The 14825-nt window shown below is 55.8% G+C and overlaps 1 protein-coding gene across 2 annotated transcripts in view; it reads left to right on the top strand.

Annotated features, from left to right (window-relative positions):
- KCNC1 (potassium voltage-gated channel subfamily C member 1) overlaps positions 1 to 13299 on the top strand; it is a 41700-nt gene extending 28401 nt beyond the window's left edge. Inside the window, exons 2-4 of one of the 2 annotated variants that reach the window (XM_004593743.4) lie at positions 2242 to 3175; positions 9668 to 9856; positions 11769 to 13299. In XM_004593743.4, coding sequence (XP_004593800.2) covers positions 2242 to 3175; positions 9668 to 9856; positions 11769 to 11833 — 1188 coding nt within the window. In that variant the 3' untranslated portion in view covers positions 11834 to 13299. Of the gene's footprint in view, positions 1 to 2241; positions 3176 to 8464; positions 9632 to 9667; positions 9857 to 11768 lie in introns of those variants that run through there. The other variant, XM_058663282.1, reaches the window with a different exon arrangement.
- Positions 13300 to 14825: the final 1526 nt, after the last annotated feature.

Here is a 14825-nt window from a genome sequence, read left to right as displayed (position 1 = left end):
AAGTGGAGCCTCACCCCAAGGGAAGGGCTAGTTAGTGGGGCAGTGCAAGATGAGAGAGATTTTTCCAGACACAATGGACAGTGAGATTCTCAAGTAGAAGGAACAGCAGGTGCAAAGCCATTGAGACGGGGAGACTGTGGTGAGAGGCAGTGTTGCCTGCAGCAGGAATGTTGGGTTGTATAGGGAGAGGACCCTGAGAAGTCAACTGAGGCCAGGGAATATTGAATCCCGTGTGCCAGGCTGAGGGGTTGGGCTTTTGCTCTTTGGGCAGCATGGACAGGGGTAGGGCTGGGACTTCCAAGGGTATCTCCCTCTGGCAGCTGTGTGGAGGACAGGCTAGTAGTAGAGACTAAAGCCTAAGGCTTGTTCTGATAGCCATGGCCCAGCAGAGGAGGGTGGATGTGAGAGTTTGGGGAGGATGATTCCTGGCTGATGGGACAGAATGATTGGAAGCCCTAATGTGCAGGGGACTCTGCCTCTTGGTGTCCCTGAGCCACTCACAATGTGTGTGTCCCTCTCCTCTCGTACAAAGTCCAAGGCACGGGCATGACTGGGGGTGATCTGACCTGCCTTTGGGAGGTCTGAGCGGTAAATGCCAAGTTCCAGGATGAGACTCCCCAGAAAGAACCAGCGGCCAGATAACTAGAAAGCTGAGATGTGTTTTAGCTCCAGGAGCTCTGGTGACCCTGGCAATGGGAAGAGCTGTACAGCAAGGCAAGCTAGAGTCACAGGTGGTGGCCTCTTGCAATTTTTCCCGCCTTGCTCTCCCAGGCTTCCTCTGTGGTACCCTAGCTCTGAGCTGTGTGGATCCTGAGCTTTCTGGGGTGGAGGGCCTGGTGTGAAGCATCTTCTGTGCCTCTCTTGTGGGCACACAAATCACTTTCACTTTTTTCCAACTTCGCTATTTTTATTCATAGGGTTGAGGGAGCTCATCTTTTTGGTCCATCACACTGTATTTGTCTCTGTATGTGTCCTCCCTTAACTAAGCAGGGCCTCCCTGAGACTGGCTCAGCTCTGTGCTAGCGTAACATGGTGCGTAGTGAGGAATGGAAGAGAGTAGATTTGTGTGATCTACTGGGTGGCTGGGTGGAAGAGGAAGGGAAGAAAGAATGGAAGAAAAAGGAGGAGAAGGGGATAAGCCATGGGGGAAAAGAGGGGAGAAGAATGAAAGGTAGAATACATAGAATAAAGGAAGGGAAAAGGAACAAGAAAAGATGAAGTGTGAAAGGATGTGTGGATGGACAGAAGGAAGGCAGGAAGGGAGAGAAAGAAGGAGGAGTAGATGGACAGGTGTATGAATGGGACTGCGGAAGAATGAATGGATGGAAGGGAGAGCAGGAGGAGGGAAGGGAGGAAGGAGGATGGATGGATGGACGGAGTGAGGCGTGGGTGACTGGAAAGGGTGATGCAGCCGGTGACACCTCAATGCAGCCCATGGTAAAACTCTCTTAAACCCACACGGAGCTCCAAGGCCAACAGGGCTGTCGCTACCCTGTGCCTGGAGACTGGCAGCTTCCTACCCATTTCTGGGCCTCAAGCTTCCCCCTCCCAGCAATGGGGGGTCCTGACCTGAATCACTCCTGAAAGGCTGTCACTCTTCAAAGCTGACTCTGTCCCCTTCCCTCAACCAAAAATGTGGTTTCAAAGATTCCTGCAAAATCTGGTGCTGGCCATTGCCTCCCCAGAGAGGGCTGTGCTGGAACATCCATGGCACTCCCCCACTCCTCCTGGGCAAGGAAGGGGCTTGAGCACCTAGGGAGGAAGTTCCTAGAGGCAGGGGGGCCACCCTTTGCTTGGCCACCCTTGCTGCAAGCCAGTTGGGATAGAAGGGACAAAGATGAGAGATGTGGGTTTGAGGGGCCTGATCCCCCTCTGAATTCTTGTAAACTTGAGCCCCAGAATGGGGCTTTTCACTCTACAAGTTCAGTGCGGATACCTGGTGGACGCCTTCCTTTACAGGGAGCCAGGCTGCTTCCTGTAGGTGGCCCCAGATTTAGATTTAGTGATGGCAGAGGGAAAGATAGGACAGGGTGGGGGTTATAGTGAGCCCTGCCTGGCAGCAGTGGAGGAAGGCCATGCCATGTGCGGTGCCAGCCTGGGTTGGTCAGGGGGACCCTCCTGCACAAGTCTTGGCCTGGGAGCTCCCTCACCCTACTAGATCCGCCCCCCCCCACCCGTGGGGGTGGTCCGGGTTTGCTGGCCCGCCCTCTGACGCTGTTTCTCACCCCGCCTCCCCCGCAGTATGTGGCCTTTGCGTCTCTGTTCTTCATCCTGGTCTCCATCACCACCTTCTGCCTGGAGACGCACGAGCGCTTCAATCCCATCGTGAACAAGACGGAGATAGAGAATGTGCGCAATGGCACGCAGGTGCGCTACTACCGCGAGGCCGAGACAGAGGCCTTCCTCACCTACATCGAGGGCGTCTGCGTGGTGTGGTTCACCTTCGAGTTCCTCATGCGCGTCGTCTTCTGCCCTAACAAGGTCGAGTTCATCAAGAATTCGCTCAACATCATCGACTTTGTGGCCATTCTGCCCTTCTACCTGGAGGTGGGGCTCTCGGGCCTGAGCTCCAAGGCTGCCAAGGACGTGCTGGGATTCCTGCGCGTCGTGCGCTTTGTGCGCATCCTGCGCATCTTCAAGCTCACGCGCCACTTCGTGGGCCTGCGCGTGCTGGGCCACACGCTGCGCGCCAGCACCAACGAGTTCCTGTTGCTCATCATCTTCCTGGCCCTGGGTGTGCTCATCTTCGCCACCATGATCTACTACGCTGAGCGGATAGGGGCGCAGCCCAACGACCCAAGCGCCAGCGAACACACGCACTTTAAGAACATTCCCATCGGCTTCTGGTGGGCCGTGGTAACCATGACGACGCTGGGCTACGGGGACATGTACCCGCAGACGTGGTCCGGCATGCTGGTGGGAGCGCTGTGCGCGCTGGCGGGCGTGCTCACCATCGCCATGCCCGTGCCGGTCATCGTGAACAATTTCGGCATGTACTACTCCTTAGCAATGGCTAAGCAGAAACTACCAAAGAAAAAAAAGAAGCATATTCCTCGGCCGCCGCAGCTGGGATCTCCCAATTATTGTAAATCAGTCGTAAACTCTCCACACCACAGTACTCAGAGTGACACATGTCCGCTGGCCCAGGAAGAAATTTTAGAAATTAACAGAGCAGGTAGGAAACCTCTTAGAGGCATGTCCATCTGACCTTTCACCTCCGCCCCTGGTAGCGATGTTATGATTCCAGATTCAGTCAGACTGCTTCCTTAGTTCCGGGGGGCCAGCCCGGATGCCGCACCCAGGTCTTGAGGTGTGGAGCCTGGGGGCCCAGGGTGGTGCTGGGCAGCCCTATTCACAGGGAGAGAGAGCCCTCCCTGCTGGCCTTGGGGAAGGGGCCTGATGCGCTGGGCTCCGGGCCCAGCCAGCGGGACAGCAGTGGGAGGCCACGAGGTGGCTGAAGACTCTCTTAGCAGGGATGCTGCCTGGAGGCAGAGATCAGCTCCTAACTTGGTGCCGGGGCGGGGCAGGTGTGGTTCAGAAGTGCCAGATGGCTTTTTGCTTCGATCTTTACTTAGGCAAGACTCCCTCTAGGCTGCTGTGGATGGCAGACACAGTATGGTGCGAGTGGGATGGGGCAGGGGAGTCCCTCAGCCCTGACAGAACCTGGCTCCCTAGCTGAATAGACCTCCTGCTGTGATTGTAGCTGCCTGACAGCTCTCTCCTCTAGCCCTCTGTGACTAGCACTCACCCCATAGCATGCCAAACCAACCAACTCATCTTCCACCACCACTCTAGAGTTTTAGCATTTATCTTTAGGAACCTGTTGGAGTGACTCTGGCTTTCACGTGGTCTGTTGGGGTTGATGGTCAAGTGGGCGTTTCCGGTGACCTCCTGATGGAAGCGGCCGGCCAACTGGTGAGCAAAGGGCCGGAGGAGAGGAGCTTAGGTGACCGCTTCCCAGGCCTGCAGCAGCAATACCAGCCATCCCAAAAGGTGTGCAGGGCCACTGGCCGGGCACACTCCCCGGGGGTGGGGGGACGGGGAGGGTGGCAGCAATACTAGTCACCGTGGGATATATTATAATATTCCATGACTAGTGGTTTGTTATGGGACTATCTCAGTTTTATGAGAATCTGCACATAGCACATAAAGTTGATCCCGGGGCTCTGGCCAGAAGATAAGAAACCCATAGTCTACCTCTACCCATGGAAAACCATCAGCTTGTTCTTTGGACACAGGAAACTCAGTGGAGCAGATGCCCCAGAGAAGGGCAGTGCTGAGCTGAGCAGGAGCACAGGGGAGTGGGAAGTTGACCCTAAAGACCCCATAGCACTGAGTCCGCCATGGGCATCCTGTGCCTGGGATCTGGTTGGTGCAGCTCCAAGCAAGGACACGTGCCCCAGGCTGGAGCAGTTTCCCCTGGCTTACCTCCCTGCAGATGCGCTCTCTGACCCACCACCCCACCCCATCCTGCCATGGCCCTCTGTTGATGGCTGTGCCAGCCAGCACAGTGGCCTGAGGCCCTCGTCTCTGTCCCCTTCATCTTACCCCTCTTCCCCTCCTTGTCCTGGGATTCCTGGAGGCACCTGAGAAGAATGTGGGCTGATATGCTGGGCTGGGCTAGGCAGGGGGCTTAGAAGCTGAAACAGTGGACCTGGGGGAGGTTCCAGCTCAGCAAGGTGGGCCATGTTTGCTACCTCTGCGTTGGGAGTTAGCTGAGCCATGGTCAGATCCAGGTCTTGGCTAGCTCCACAGGAGCCCCAGTGGGAAACGTTCAGCCAGATGGGCCTCCCCATGGTCCCTGCAACGCACCAATCCCATCACTGGACCCCTAAAGATCAATGTCCCAAGTAGGGTGCTGCAGGCCAGCCCAGCAAGGACACCCTGTTCACTGTAGGCTGGCAACCTCCTCTGTACTCCAGGCAAAGACAGTGATCACCCATGCACTAGGAGTGACACACACACACACATTCAGGAGTCATTCAGACATGCTCACTAGCTTGTACTGGGGACACAGGTGACAACAGCCATGCAAAGCCTTGCACTCCCCTGGGCTCCTCCGCAGTCCCCTTGTCCCAACCCCAGGTTTCAAGGACCCAGAAAGCACTGCCTTGGTTGGTCTTTATAACCTAGCAACCCCGGGGGTCCAGAGTGTCTTCCTCCCTGCTCCCTAAGATCTGTCAACACTCCCTTCTTGTGAATTTGGTTCACCTGGGGATGTTGGTGCTGTCCCAGAGTCCAAACCTGCTCCTGCTCATCTGCACCGCTCCCCCCAACCCTGCTAGTCAGAGCCCCACCCCTCACAAACCCCTCCTCCACCTACTGGCCTGAGACCTTCTACCACTGGAAGGATATGTGGCCTATAGGGGGCATCCTACCACATCTGCGCACCACTGGGTCCCTTCCTCATCCATGCTCTCCATGTAGCTCTGTCCTTGCTACTCGTGGGATTGAAGGAGAGTTTGTGAGAGGGTGAGGGGTAGGCCAGGGTAAGGCAGGCAAGCGGGAGGGTGGAGACCAGAGCACAGGAAATGTTGGAGGGGAGATTCAGAACCGTGGGCCCCTTACAGGCTCACTGCGCCCCTCGAGCAGCCCAGCAGCCTCACCTGAGTCCGAGGTTCTTTAATTCCATGCACCCAGCCAAGAGTGGGGTCAAGTATACTCCTCTGAGCCCTGAAGACATCCCAGCCCCACAGCATCCTCCATGCCAGGCGATCAGGCTGAGGCAAGAGCCTCCAGCTCTCACAAATAGCACTCTCCCTCACCCCAGCTTGGGTCACTCCGGAAGTATCAGTCTATGTGTCTGTGCCAAGGGTGGCTGTTCTCTGGGCCCTAGCTGCCATGTCCTGAGTGTTTGGAGGTCCTGTCTGAGGGGAAGGGTTGGTCCTCACCCTACTGCTGGGTGTCCCCGGGGGATGCATTGGGCACATGGCACAGGAGGAGCCGCCTGGTTCCTGAAAGGGTCTCCCTCCCCCACGCCTCTGTGGGCACCCAGAGTTGCCCCGTCCTGCCATGTCCATTCACGTGTGTGTTGTCCATCTCTGCTCCTGTGCTGTGGGTCAATCCTTTGTGGTGCAGAAGGGCTCCTTGTAGGGGAGCAGGAGGTGGCAGGTGGGGTGGGATGGGGTAAGGTTGCAGGCACCCAGGGCAGCCCGAGATGCCAACAGAAGTCGCTTGTTTGGCAGGCCCCCGGGGAGTGACCACTGTGGTCTCAGGGCTGGAAGTGGCCATGAGGGTGGGTGGGCTGCTCTCCTCTGGGAAATGGGGTTGTGTACGGGGCTGAAAGGTTGTCAGGAACTAGCTGTGGCACTGGCGGCTGGGATCACGAGGGGTGGGGGTCCCTCTTGCCTTCTGGGCAGGCAGAGGGGGAAGCAGCAGAGATAAACGGTGACTTAGAGGGGCCAAACATGGTTGTTCTTTTCTGTGTTGTTCACATTTCCACTTTCTCTCTCTCCACTAATCATGTTTCTCTCTCTCTCTCTCTTCGTTTTGTTGCATGACTTGTGCCAGTTCTTGTGATTGTGTCTGTCCCAGATTGTCCCCATTAAACCTGGGACATTTTTCTCTGAGTCCCCCAGCTGGGCATACCCCTCGGGATTTAACCCAAGGAAATGCCCATCCACTCCCCTCTCACCCCAGTCCAGCCCTGCGTGTGCCCCAGGGCGCCCGCTGCTGGTGTCAACAAGTAAGTATGTGATTGGTGGTGCCTGGAGATGGGGCAGTCGCCAGCCACCTGCTGGCTGAGGGCCTGGCCGTGTGGGGTCTCCTTGCTCCAAAGTTTAAACAAAAATGACCCCCTCCCTCCTCCTCGCGGACACTCATCTCAACCATTTCAAAGCCTGGAAATCATCTCTGAGCCGCTGCCTGCGCTGCCATTCCACCACTGCAGGCCTGGGGAGTCTGGTGGCGTCTGGGGGCCTGGGCCAGGTGAGGCAGGGCCCCCAGGATTCTAGAAAGCAGAGGAAATCAGAGGCTCCTAGCTGTCATCTCATCCACAGGTGGAGGCGGAGCCAGAGGGGACGAGGCGGGAGTGTCTCCCCCTGCCCTTAGCATGTGTACCTCAGACACAGATGACTGGCCTTCTTTGGTTTGGGTCTCTTGCAGTTGTCCTGGATTCTGAGAGCTTCCCAAACCACAGATAAACCAAGAGCCTGAGGAGGCCGAGCTTATTCCTAAAGCAAGACTTAAACACCCCCACCCAATCACAGCCCCTCTACAAAGATGGAGAGAAGCAGGTCCCAGGAGTGTGCTGGGAATACCCTCCAGGGAGGGAGGGGTGCCTAGCCCTCACTCCCATCCTCACATTTTTCCCCAGCCCCACCAGAGATCCCTGATGGAGATTCCTTGTTCTCTGCCTCCAGAGAGTATCAGTGCAGAACTTGGGGACCCTGAAAGGTTGGTTGTGGGACCCAGGAGACCCAAGAGTATGGAGTGGTGGTGGGCAGAGTACTCAGAGTCCGAGGAGGAGGTCTCAGGCTGCACTATCCCCGTGGAGGCAGAGGCAAGAGACTGAGTGATCACCAAGGCTGTAGACCCCACCCTCGACACAGGAACAAGTGCTTACCCATCTCCCAGATGGCTGCGGTTTGGGAAAGGTCGGTTACAGAGTGCTGCAGGTCCCTACTTCCACTTCTTCTCTCCCTCCATCCTGGTCCCCTCCTCTCTCCCCAGCACCCTCCCCCTTCAGCCCAAAACCCTCTGGGAAGGAAGACAGGGACCGAGCAGAGTGGGAGGCAGGTCTGGGCCTATCTGGGAGCACATGTGTGTGTGCCCGCAGACATGCCCTTTGGTGCTAGGCAGCCTAGACCCCAGTCATGTGGTGTCCCAGTTACCTTGGTAACTGGCCATTCTTGTTGAGAACAGCTCGGGGAGCGAAGCCCCTGGGATTTGTCAAGAAATGCACTGTACGTGAAATGCTTTGCCACCTTGTATGAGAGACTTTTTTTTTAAGTTCCAAAATTATGATGGGATTTTTTTGATTTGCTTTACGAATAAACCTGATTGGTCCATTTCTCTTTTGACTGACTGCCTCTTTGTAGTGACATGATGTGTACACGGGTGGTGATCCCACCCCCATGCACGCCAAGTATGTGCACGTGGGAAAGGACCACTTCTGCGTGTAGTTACATGATGTGAACAGTATCACGGGCGAGTGTCACACTGGGCGGAAACTGTCCCCAGCCCTTTCCCCTCTCTCAAAAGTTGTCAGAGAGCCTCCCCTGGTCATGACCATGTTAGACTCCTTCTTGCCCTCGAGGCTGTTGCTCTTGGTGCACTATTGGAGTTGGCGCCACCTGGGCAAGAAAGGGTCTGCTTGGAGGGCCAAGAATGGGGAAGGGTTCAGTTTCTGAGGGTGACGGGGTAAGGGACGTAGACCAGTATTCTGGCTCCCGGAATTGGGAGGGACAGGGCTCCTTGCTGTGGCCGCACTTTGCCCCCAAGCCTTCTCCTGGTTCCTTCTCAGGCTACCACAGAGGACGAGACCTGAATCTCCCCCAGCCCCAGTCCATCAGCTGCTGTTGTCTTCCACATCTCCATTTGCTCTGCTTTGCCGGGGACACTGACGAGAGGAGACAGAGGAACGGGAGTCCCTCCCCCATCCGTGTCCCGCCGTCACAGCATCATGCATACATCCCTATTGTGCCTGTGCAAGCTGCCCAAGCCTGCTGGGGCATCCCGGGGGAGGGGAGGCACTGATTGGATTTGTGTGGGGAGCAGAACAGACTGAGCAGCATGGGTCTGTGTGGGCCACAGAGCAGATGTACTGGGCAGATGGGGGTCTGTATGGGGACAGAGATGGCCATGTGGCCTAGTGTTTATAACTGGGTGGGACATCAGAGCCGAATTCTGGCTCCCTGTGGGGAGAAAGTAGACTGTATGAACAGGTCTAGTCTATGTAGGGGACAGAATGTGAGAGTGACCAGAGAGGGTCCCTGTGGGACAGGGTAGTCTCAGTGAGCAGGTGGTCTGAATGGGGGACAGCGCAATAGAGACAGAGTACACTCACAGAGCAGGCCTGGTCTGTACAAGGGGCGGAGCATCAAGGTGGCTAGAGAGCAAGAGACGGGCAGGGGCAGGCTGAGTGATCAGAGAGTGTATGGGGTACAGGCCAGGGACAGGAAGAACCCAGAGATTGGTTGGGTTCCAAATGGCAGTGGAGTAGAGTTGGTTGGGTGTTTGAATAGGGTTAGGGAAGCCTGTTCAACTGCTGGAGATGGATGCGAGGTGACCAGGCTCTGGTTGGCAGCAGAGGGACCTGCAGAGGCCACCTCTCTGTACTGGAGTGTTCTGCGTGTCTGTCTGTCTTCTCCCCAGCTCTGTGTTTGGCCTCTCCCTTTGACTGCATCCACACCATCCTGTGTCATCTGCCCTGCTGGAAGCCCCAGGCCCAGCCTAGGGCACGCACCTGCTGGGCCCGTCACCACCTCATCTTTTTGCAAACTTTGAGCAAGCCCAGGAGTGCCCTGCCCCCAGCACGGTGGGCAGCCCCTAGGCTGCCTGGATGAGCTGGGCTCCCTCTGCCAAGCCCCGATTCCTCCTCTGTCCTCGGGAGGGCTCCCCTCTGTCGAAACCTGCCCCCCTACCTCTGGCCTATCCCCTTCCTCCCCCTCCCCCCATAACTAAATGGTTTTCAGTGTCTCAATAGCTTCTGCTTATATGTTTGAAGATTCCAAACTGAATGGGGAGGTGGCGAAGGCCGCGCTGGCGAACGAAGACTGCCCCCACATAGACCAGGCTCTCACTCCCGATGAGGGCCTGCCCTTTACGCGCTCAGGCACCCGCGAGAGATACGGACCCTGCTTCCTCTTATCAACCGGGGAGTACGCGTGCCCACCTGGTGGAGGAATGAGAAAGGGTATGTAGAGGAAGCCGGAGCACTGCGCAACAGCTGGGTCCGCATCGCGCTCCTGCAAATGGGTGGGCAGGGTGGTGGGGGAGGGGCATGGATGGGCAGGCAGGCCTGCTGAGGGGGGCAAGGATGGAGGGAGGCCCCCAGGGTCAGCCCCTGGCAGGCTGGGTCCCTCTCCACCTGTGGGACGTCAGGCTGGCACACAGAACTGATGGGCTGGTATTGAGCTAAGGGGAAGACAGCGAGGGGCTTGGCACAGGCTGGCTGACTTCCTGCTATGGCCCTACAGCAGGGGAGGACAAGCTGGGGTGGCGGGGAGCCCTGACTCCCCCTGGCTGCTCCCACAGGTGGCAGGGCAGGTCCAGGAAGCATAGTGATTGCTCCTCTCCTTTGGTGAAGGAGGCCAGAGGGGTGGGCCTGGCTTGCCCAGGGCCCTGCAAGCTGAATTGGCCAAGGTCCTCATTCTGGAAGAGGACAGTGGGAGGGGGGTTCAAAGACACAGACTTGAGGGAAAGCCATCAGCCTTGCAGAGGAAAAGTGGGTGCCAGTCAGAACACTGGTAGTGGCAGCTGGGGAATCTGCCAAGAGAAGGTGGTTAGACAGGGCTGTATGTAGCCCGTTCCACCTCTAGTGCCTACTTGGCCACTGCCCTGGGCATGATCACTTCCCCTTTATGGTTGGTGAGGACTGAGATCAGTGGCTCCCATCTCTGTTCAAGAGCTCGTTAGAGTCAGAACTTGACACTTCTAGGAGAGCTGGAGCATGGACAGGGGGAGGGCTTGCAGTGGGGCCCAGAACAGCCTTGCTCAAGGCCCCAGGCATTGGCCTGGGCCGGGAAGGCAGAGCATGCCTTCTTGGTGAACAGAGTGGCTGGGCAGCTTGTGCATGTCTTGGAGCGCCTCACACAGATGCATGCCTACCTGGGTGAGCAGGCTGGGTCAGGGGTTTAGAGCTGCAGTTGGTGTAGCCAGTGGCCATTCATAACTGCTCCAGCGTTGAAGTGGTTAAGCCATTCAGAAAGAGAAAACAAGGAATTCACAAAGACAAAGCCAGAAGAGGAAAGGCAGGCTTCACAGGGATGAGAGACAGTGCTTAGCTGTGCCCACCTGATCTAGGCTGGTCCCTGCTTCTTGGCCCTGCCTGGAGGTCCCTTGGACCACTGTGCAGTGAGCCACTCCCTGTCTGGTGCTGCATGACAGAGCTGTTAACCTTGGAGGAGGGCCTGTCCACAGCCCCTCCCAGGGATGGGCCTGACGCTGCCCTTTATGGCTGGCTTTTCCCAGGGGGAGGCTCCTGCACACTCAGAAACAGGGGCAGTTCTGGGGAGGAAGCTGGAAGCTGGACTATTTTGTTGGCCAGCCCTACCCAGGAAGTCTCGTGGGCTGCCTGGCTTCTTGCTTGGGAAAATTGCATTAAAGGATGCAGCCCCAAACAGCAAGCAGGGGAGTCTTTTTACTTTGCTTCCAGAAACCCAGAGACCATGGGACAGAAGCAGCCACATCTCCTGGGGGTGGCTAGGGAACTCAGTGGCCACACGGTGCACAGGTGGCACCCACACCCCAGTGCCACAGGGCTTGGTGCCAGTCTTTAGGAGGTCCCCCGGGAAAAGCGCCCCCACCCACTCCCATGGGGCTGAGTGCTTTCCTCGGCCATTCCTGAGCCCTGAGTCTTGCAAGTGCTTGAGTTCCTGTGCAGAGTAGGAGGAGAGTCAGGGACTCGACCTGTTCCCCCAGGGGGAGAGGAAGAGGCTGCTAGGCTGGTTCACTGCATGGAAAACCAAGCCAGCTGGAGAAGAATCTGCCTGCCTCTGCATGCGGCTGTTCTGTCTTTCCTCCTTCTTCCTTAAAAACTAAGAACCCAGCGGGACGGGAAAGCCAAGAAGAGAAGCTCAAGTGTTAATTGTATTCTTTACATACAGATCTTTGCAAAGAAAGCCCTGTCATTGCTAAGTATATGCCGACAGAGGCTGTGAGAGTGACTTGACCAGGCGGCTTGGCCCAGGACACTGGTGGCTATTAAGCATCTGGGTGGACCTGCAGCCCCTCCTCACCCTCGGACAGAGTAAATTCACGCCATGCAGGTTTGCCGGACGAGTCCGAGTGGCCCAGGCATTGTACTAGGACGGACGTAGCTTTTTCTACGGCCAAATGGTAACTGACCGTAGAGGATTTCTTTTCCTTTTTATCACTTTATTTATTTATTTTTAACATTTTATTTTATTTGGGGAGGGGGAGGCGGAGGGGTTCCTTAGCATGACTTGCATGAAGTTCAACAGAAACCCAGCAAACCAAACCCACCAACCCTCCCAACCCCCCTGCAACTGTATGATCACCTTAAGCAACAACAATAACGGAAAGGTGAAAAGTCCTCAAGTTTCTTTCAAAACTCTTTACTTTAACACACATTGTTGGAGCCAAACTGTTAACGGCGTTCCGTAGAATCCTGTACGTTTCTGAGGGCTGGGGCAAGGGAGGAGGGCCAGGGAGGGGGGGCGGACTGCTTCTCTTTTTGTACTCACGCTGGAGAGCCAAGGTTCCAGAAAGGGCAGTCGGTCAGTCATCGGTCACATTGACCTCACCTTCATAGCTCATCTCTCCCGCGGAAACCAAGAACTTTGCTCCAAGTAGAATTGTGGAAGCCCGCACTGCTGCCTCCCTCCCTCTCTGGCATGCTTATGATCCAGCGGACGTCTCCCCAAGACCCCTGGCAGCGGCTAGCCTAGGTTGAGTCTCTCCTCTTCCCGGTGTGTAGATGCAGTGTGACCAAGTTTCATAACAAATCGTTCATAGGAAATCATCACCACCGTGTGGATTTTCCAAGTGTTACTTTCATACCAGGCTGTAGAGCACCAACAGATCAGGACCACGGGAGGAGCGGCCTCCTCCAGCTTTAACTAAGGCACAACCTGGCACTGTATGCAACTTAGTACTTCAGAGTAAAAACCTGCATGCCCAATGTTATGGAAAGCGATTCTAGCATGAAATAAATTTTGCATCATGGTTTCTGTATAGTCTAAAGCAGATTTGTTTTCCTGAAGCAATTGGAGGTTTGCAGAGACACACTTCTGCATCTCGAATAAATATAGTATTTTCCCAACCGAAACAGAGGACAGTAGCTTGGCTTTGGTCTGATTCTAAAATTAGTGGGGGTGGCGGGGAGAAGGATGGTATTTTTGAAAAACACATGCTGGAGTAGAGAAGCGAAATGCAACATCTCAAGCTTTCACTGCAGCTCACAACGTTTCCTGGAAAGAGCAGTGACGCTTCAGCTCTACACCCTCCCCCTGCCTGGGCCCTGCCCCTCCCCCATAATAAAAAGCTGACTTTTGAGATGAAGCACGGACTTGGGTTTTTATTGCCTCCAGGCAGTGTCGTAGTTCCACCCTGGGCCTTGGGTTGCTGGAGCTGGGCTGGGCTGGGCCAGAGTTCCCAGCTCCTTGGTTTCAAGGGCCCAACTTCAGAGCCTCGCAGTCTTCACACAGGGGAGGGGGGAAGCCAGGCCCCCCAGGAAGCAGCCACCCCTCTGCAAGTTGGCTGCACTGGGTGGCCCCTCGTGCGAGGAGGTGGGGGCGCTCTCAGAAGGGACAAGGCATAGGGACCTGACCTAACACCAACACATCCTCTAGAGGCTGCCTGATAGGGAAATTGCTGTGTAACTCATGCCCAGGCTCCCAGCTACCTGTGCAGGCCATGGCCACCATCTTCCTAGGGTGGCTGGTGAGTCTGAAGGGGCTGGAGGTAGGCATATACCTGTTGTGTGCCTCACTCAGCCGTACCTTTGCTGGGACCACTTCACTGAACACCCCTCTGCCATCCTGGGAGGGAAGAACCCTTTTCCAGCTGGGATCACTCCTCTGGTTTTGTTGGGAGGTAGGGTAGAGCCCTACACATTGGAGACTCCAGGAATGCTACGTGCAAAGAGCCCCTTAAAGGTCATGTCGGTCAACCTCTTGGTGTTTTACAGATGAGATCTCCGAGAGGGCAGTGATCTATACAGAACCACCAAAAAAATGGGGGTCTGTCCTGTCCTGGCCTCCATTCCCTTCACGGTCTGACTCCACAGTCAGATGGGTGGTGGAGAGGTCAGGGTAGATGCCAAAATCCCCTGTTTCACTTCCTTTAAGCATCTAACCCCAGCTCTTGGTGAAGTTAGTGGAGCCTCTGCCCAAGGGTTGGTATGGCCAACCAGGTGCAAGCCAAGCAGCTCAGTTGCAGCAGGGTGGGTGATGTTTGCTCTACCTAGGGCGCCACCTGCAAAAAGTGCCTCTGGTAGATTCCAAGTGGGACTCAACTCAAAACCATGTGGAGTATGGCTTTCCAAGGAACACAGCAGTGACAAGACACTCTGCACATGCAGAGTGTATCAACATGTTGTATAAGGACAGTTCATGATGATGAAGTAATCCCCTCTTAGGGGTGAGAGGACATAGCTCAGAGAGGTGGCCCAAAGCCACAACACCACAGAATAAGCAAGTCAAGATTCTGTCTAGGTGATCTGACTTCAGAGTTGAGGTTGGGTTGTCCCAAGCTAGCTGAGGACCTCCTCGGGCTGACCTTAGAGGTGGAATCCATAGGAACACCAGAGCTGCTGGCCCCAAATCACAGAATCCTCAGGATCTGGCTTCCTGCTCTTTCCTGAAGCACCATGGGAGTGACAGAATGGACCACAGCCCATTCCACTTCACACAGCTAGTCACTCTTTGGCTTAAACACCTTGATTGCTCTAAGACGTTTAAGCTCCTTCACTTGTCTTGCAAGGTCCACCAGCCACATTAATCTCTCTTCTGCTTACACCCATCCCCTTGTGTTCTCCAGTCACTCTGAACTTCTGAACTGGGAACATCTTCTCTTCAACACCAGCAACCACTTTCCCACTATGAGTGGTAACTCCGGGCTTCAGTTGATTACTAAGTCACTTTACGGGGAGGTGGTGGATGCCAGGTGCTGGATGGAGAGGCTCTATTCTGAGCCTGAGG

This window comes from Ochotona princeps, chromosome 4, assembly GCF_030435755.1.
Source record: "Ochotona princeps isolate mOchPri1 chromosome 4, mOchPri1.hap1, whole genome shotgun sequence".
NCBI classification, from domain to species: Eukaryota; Metazoa; Chordata; class Mammalia; order Lagomorpha; family Ochotonidae; genus Ochotona; species Ochotona princeps.
This window is presented reverse-complemented; position numbering and strand designations above follow the sequence as displayed.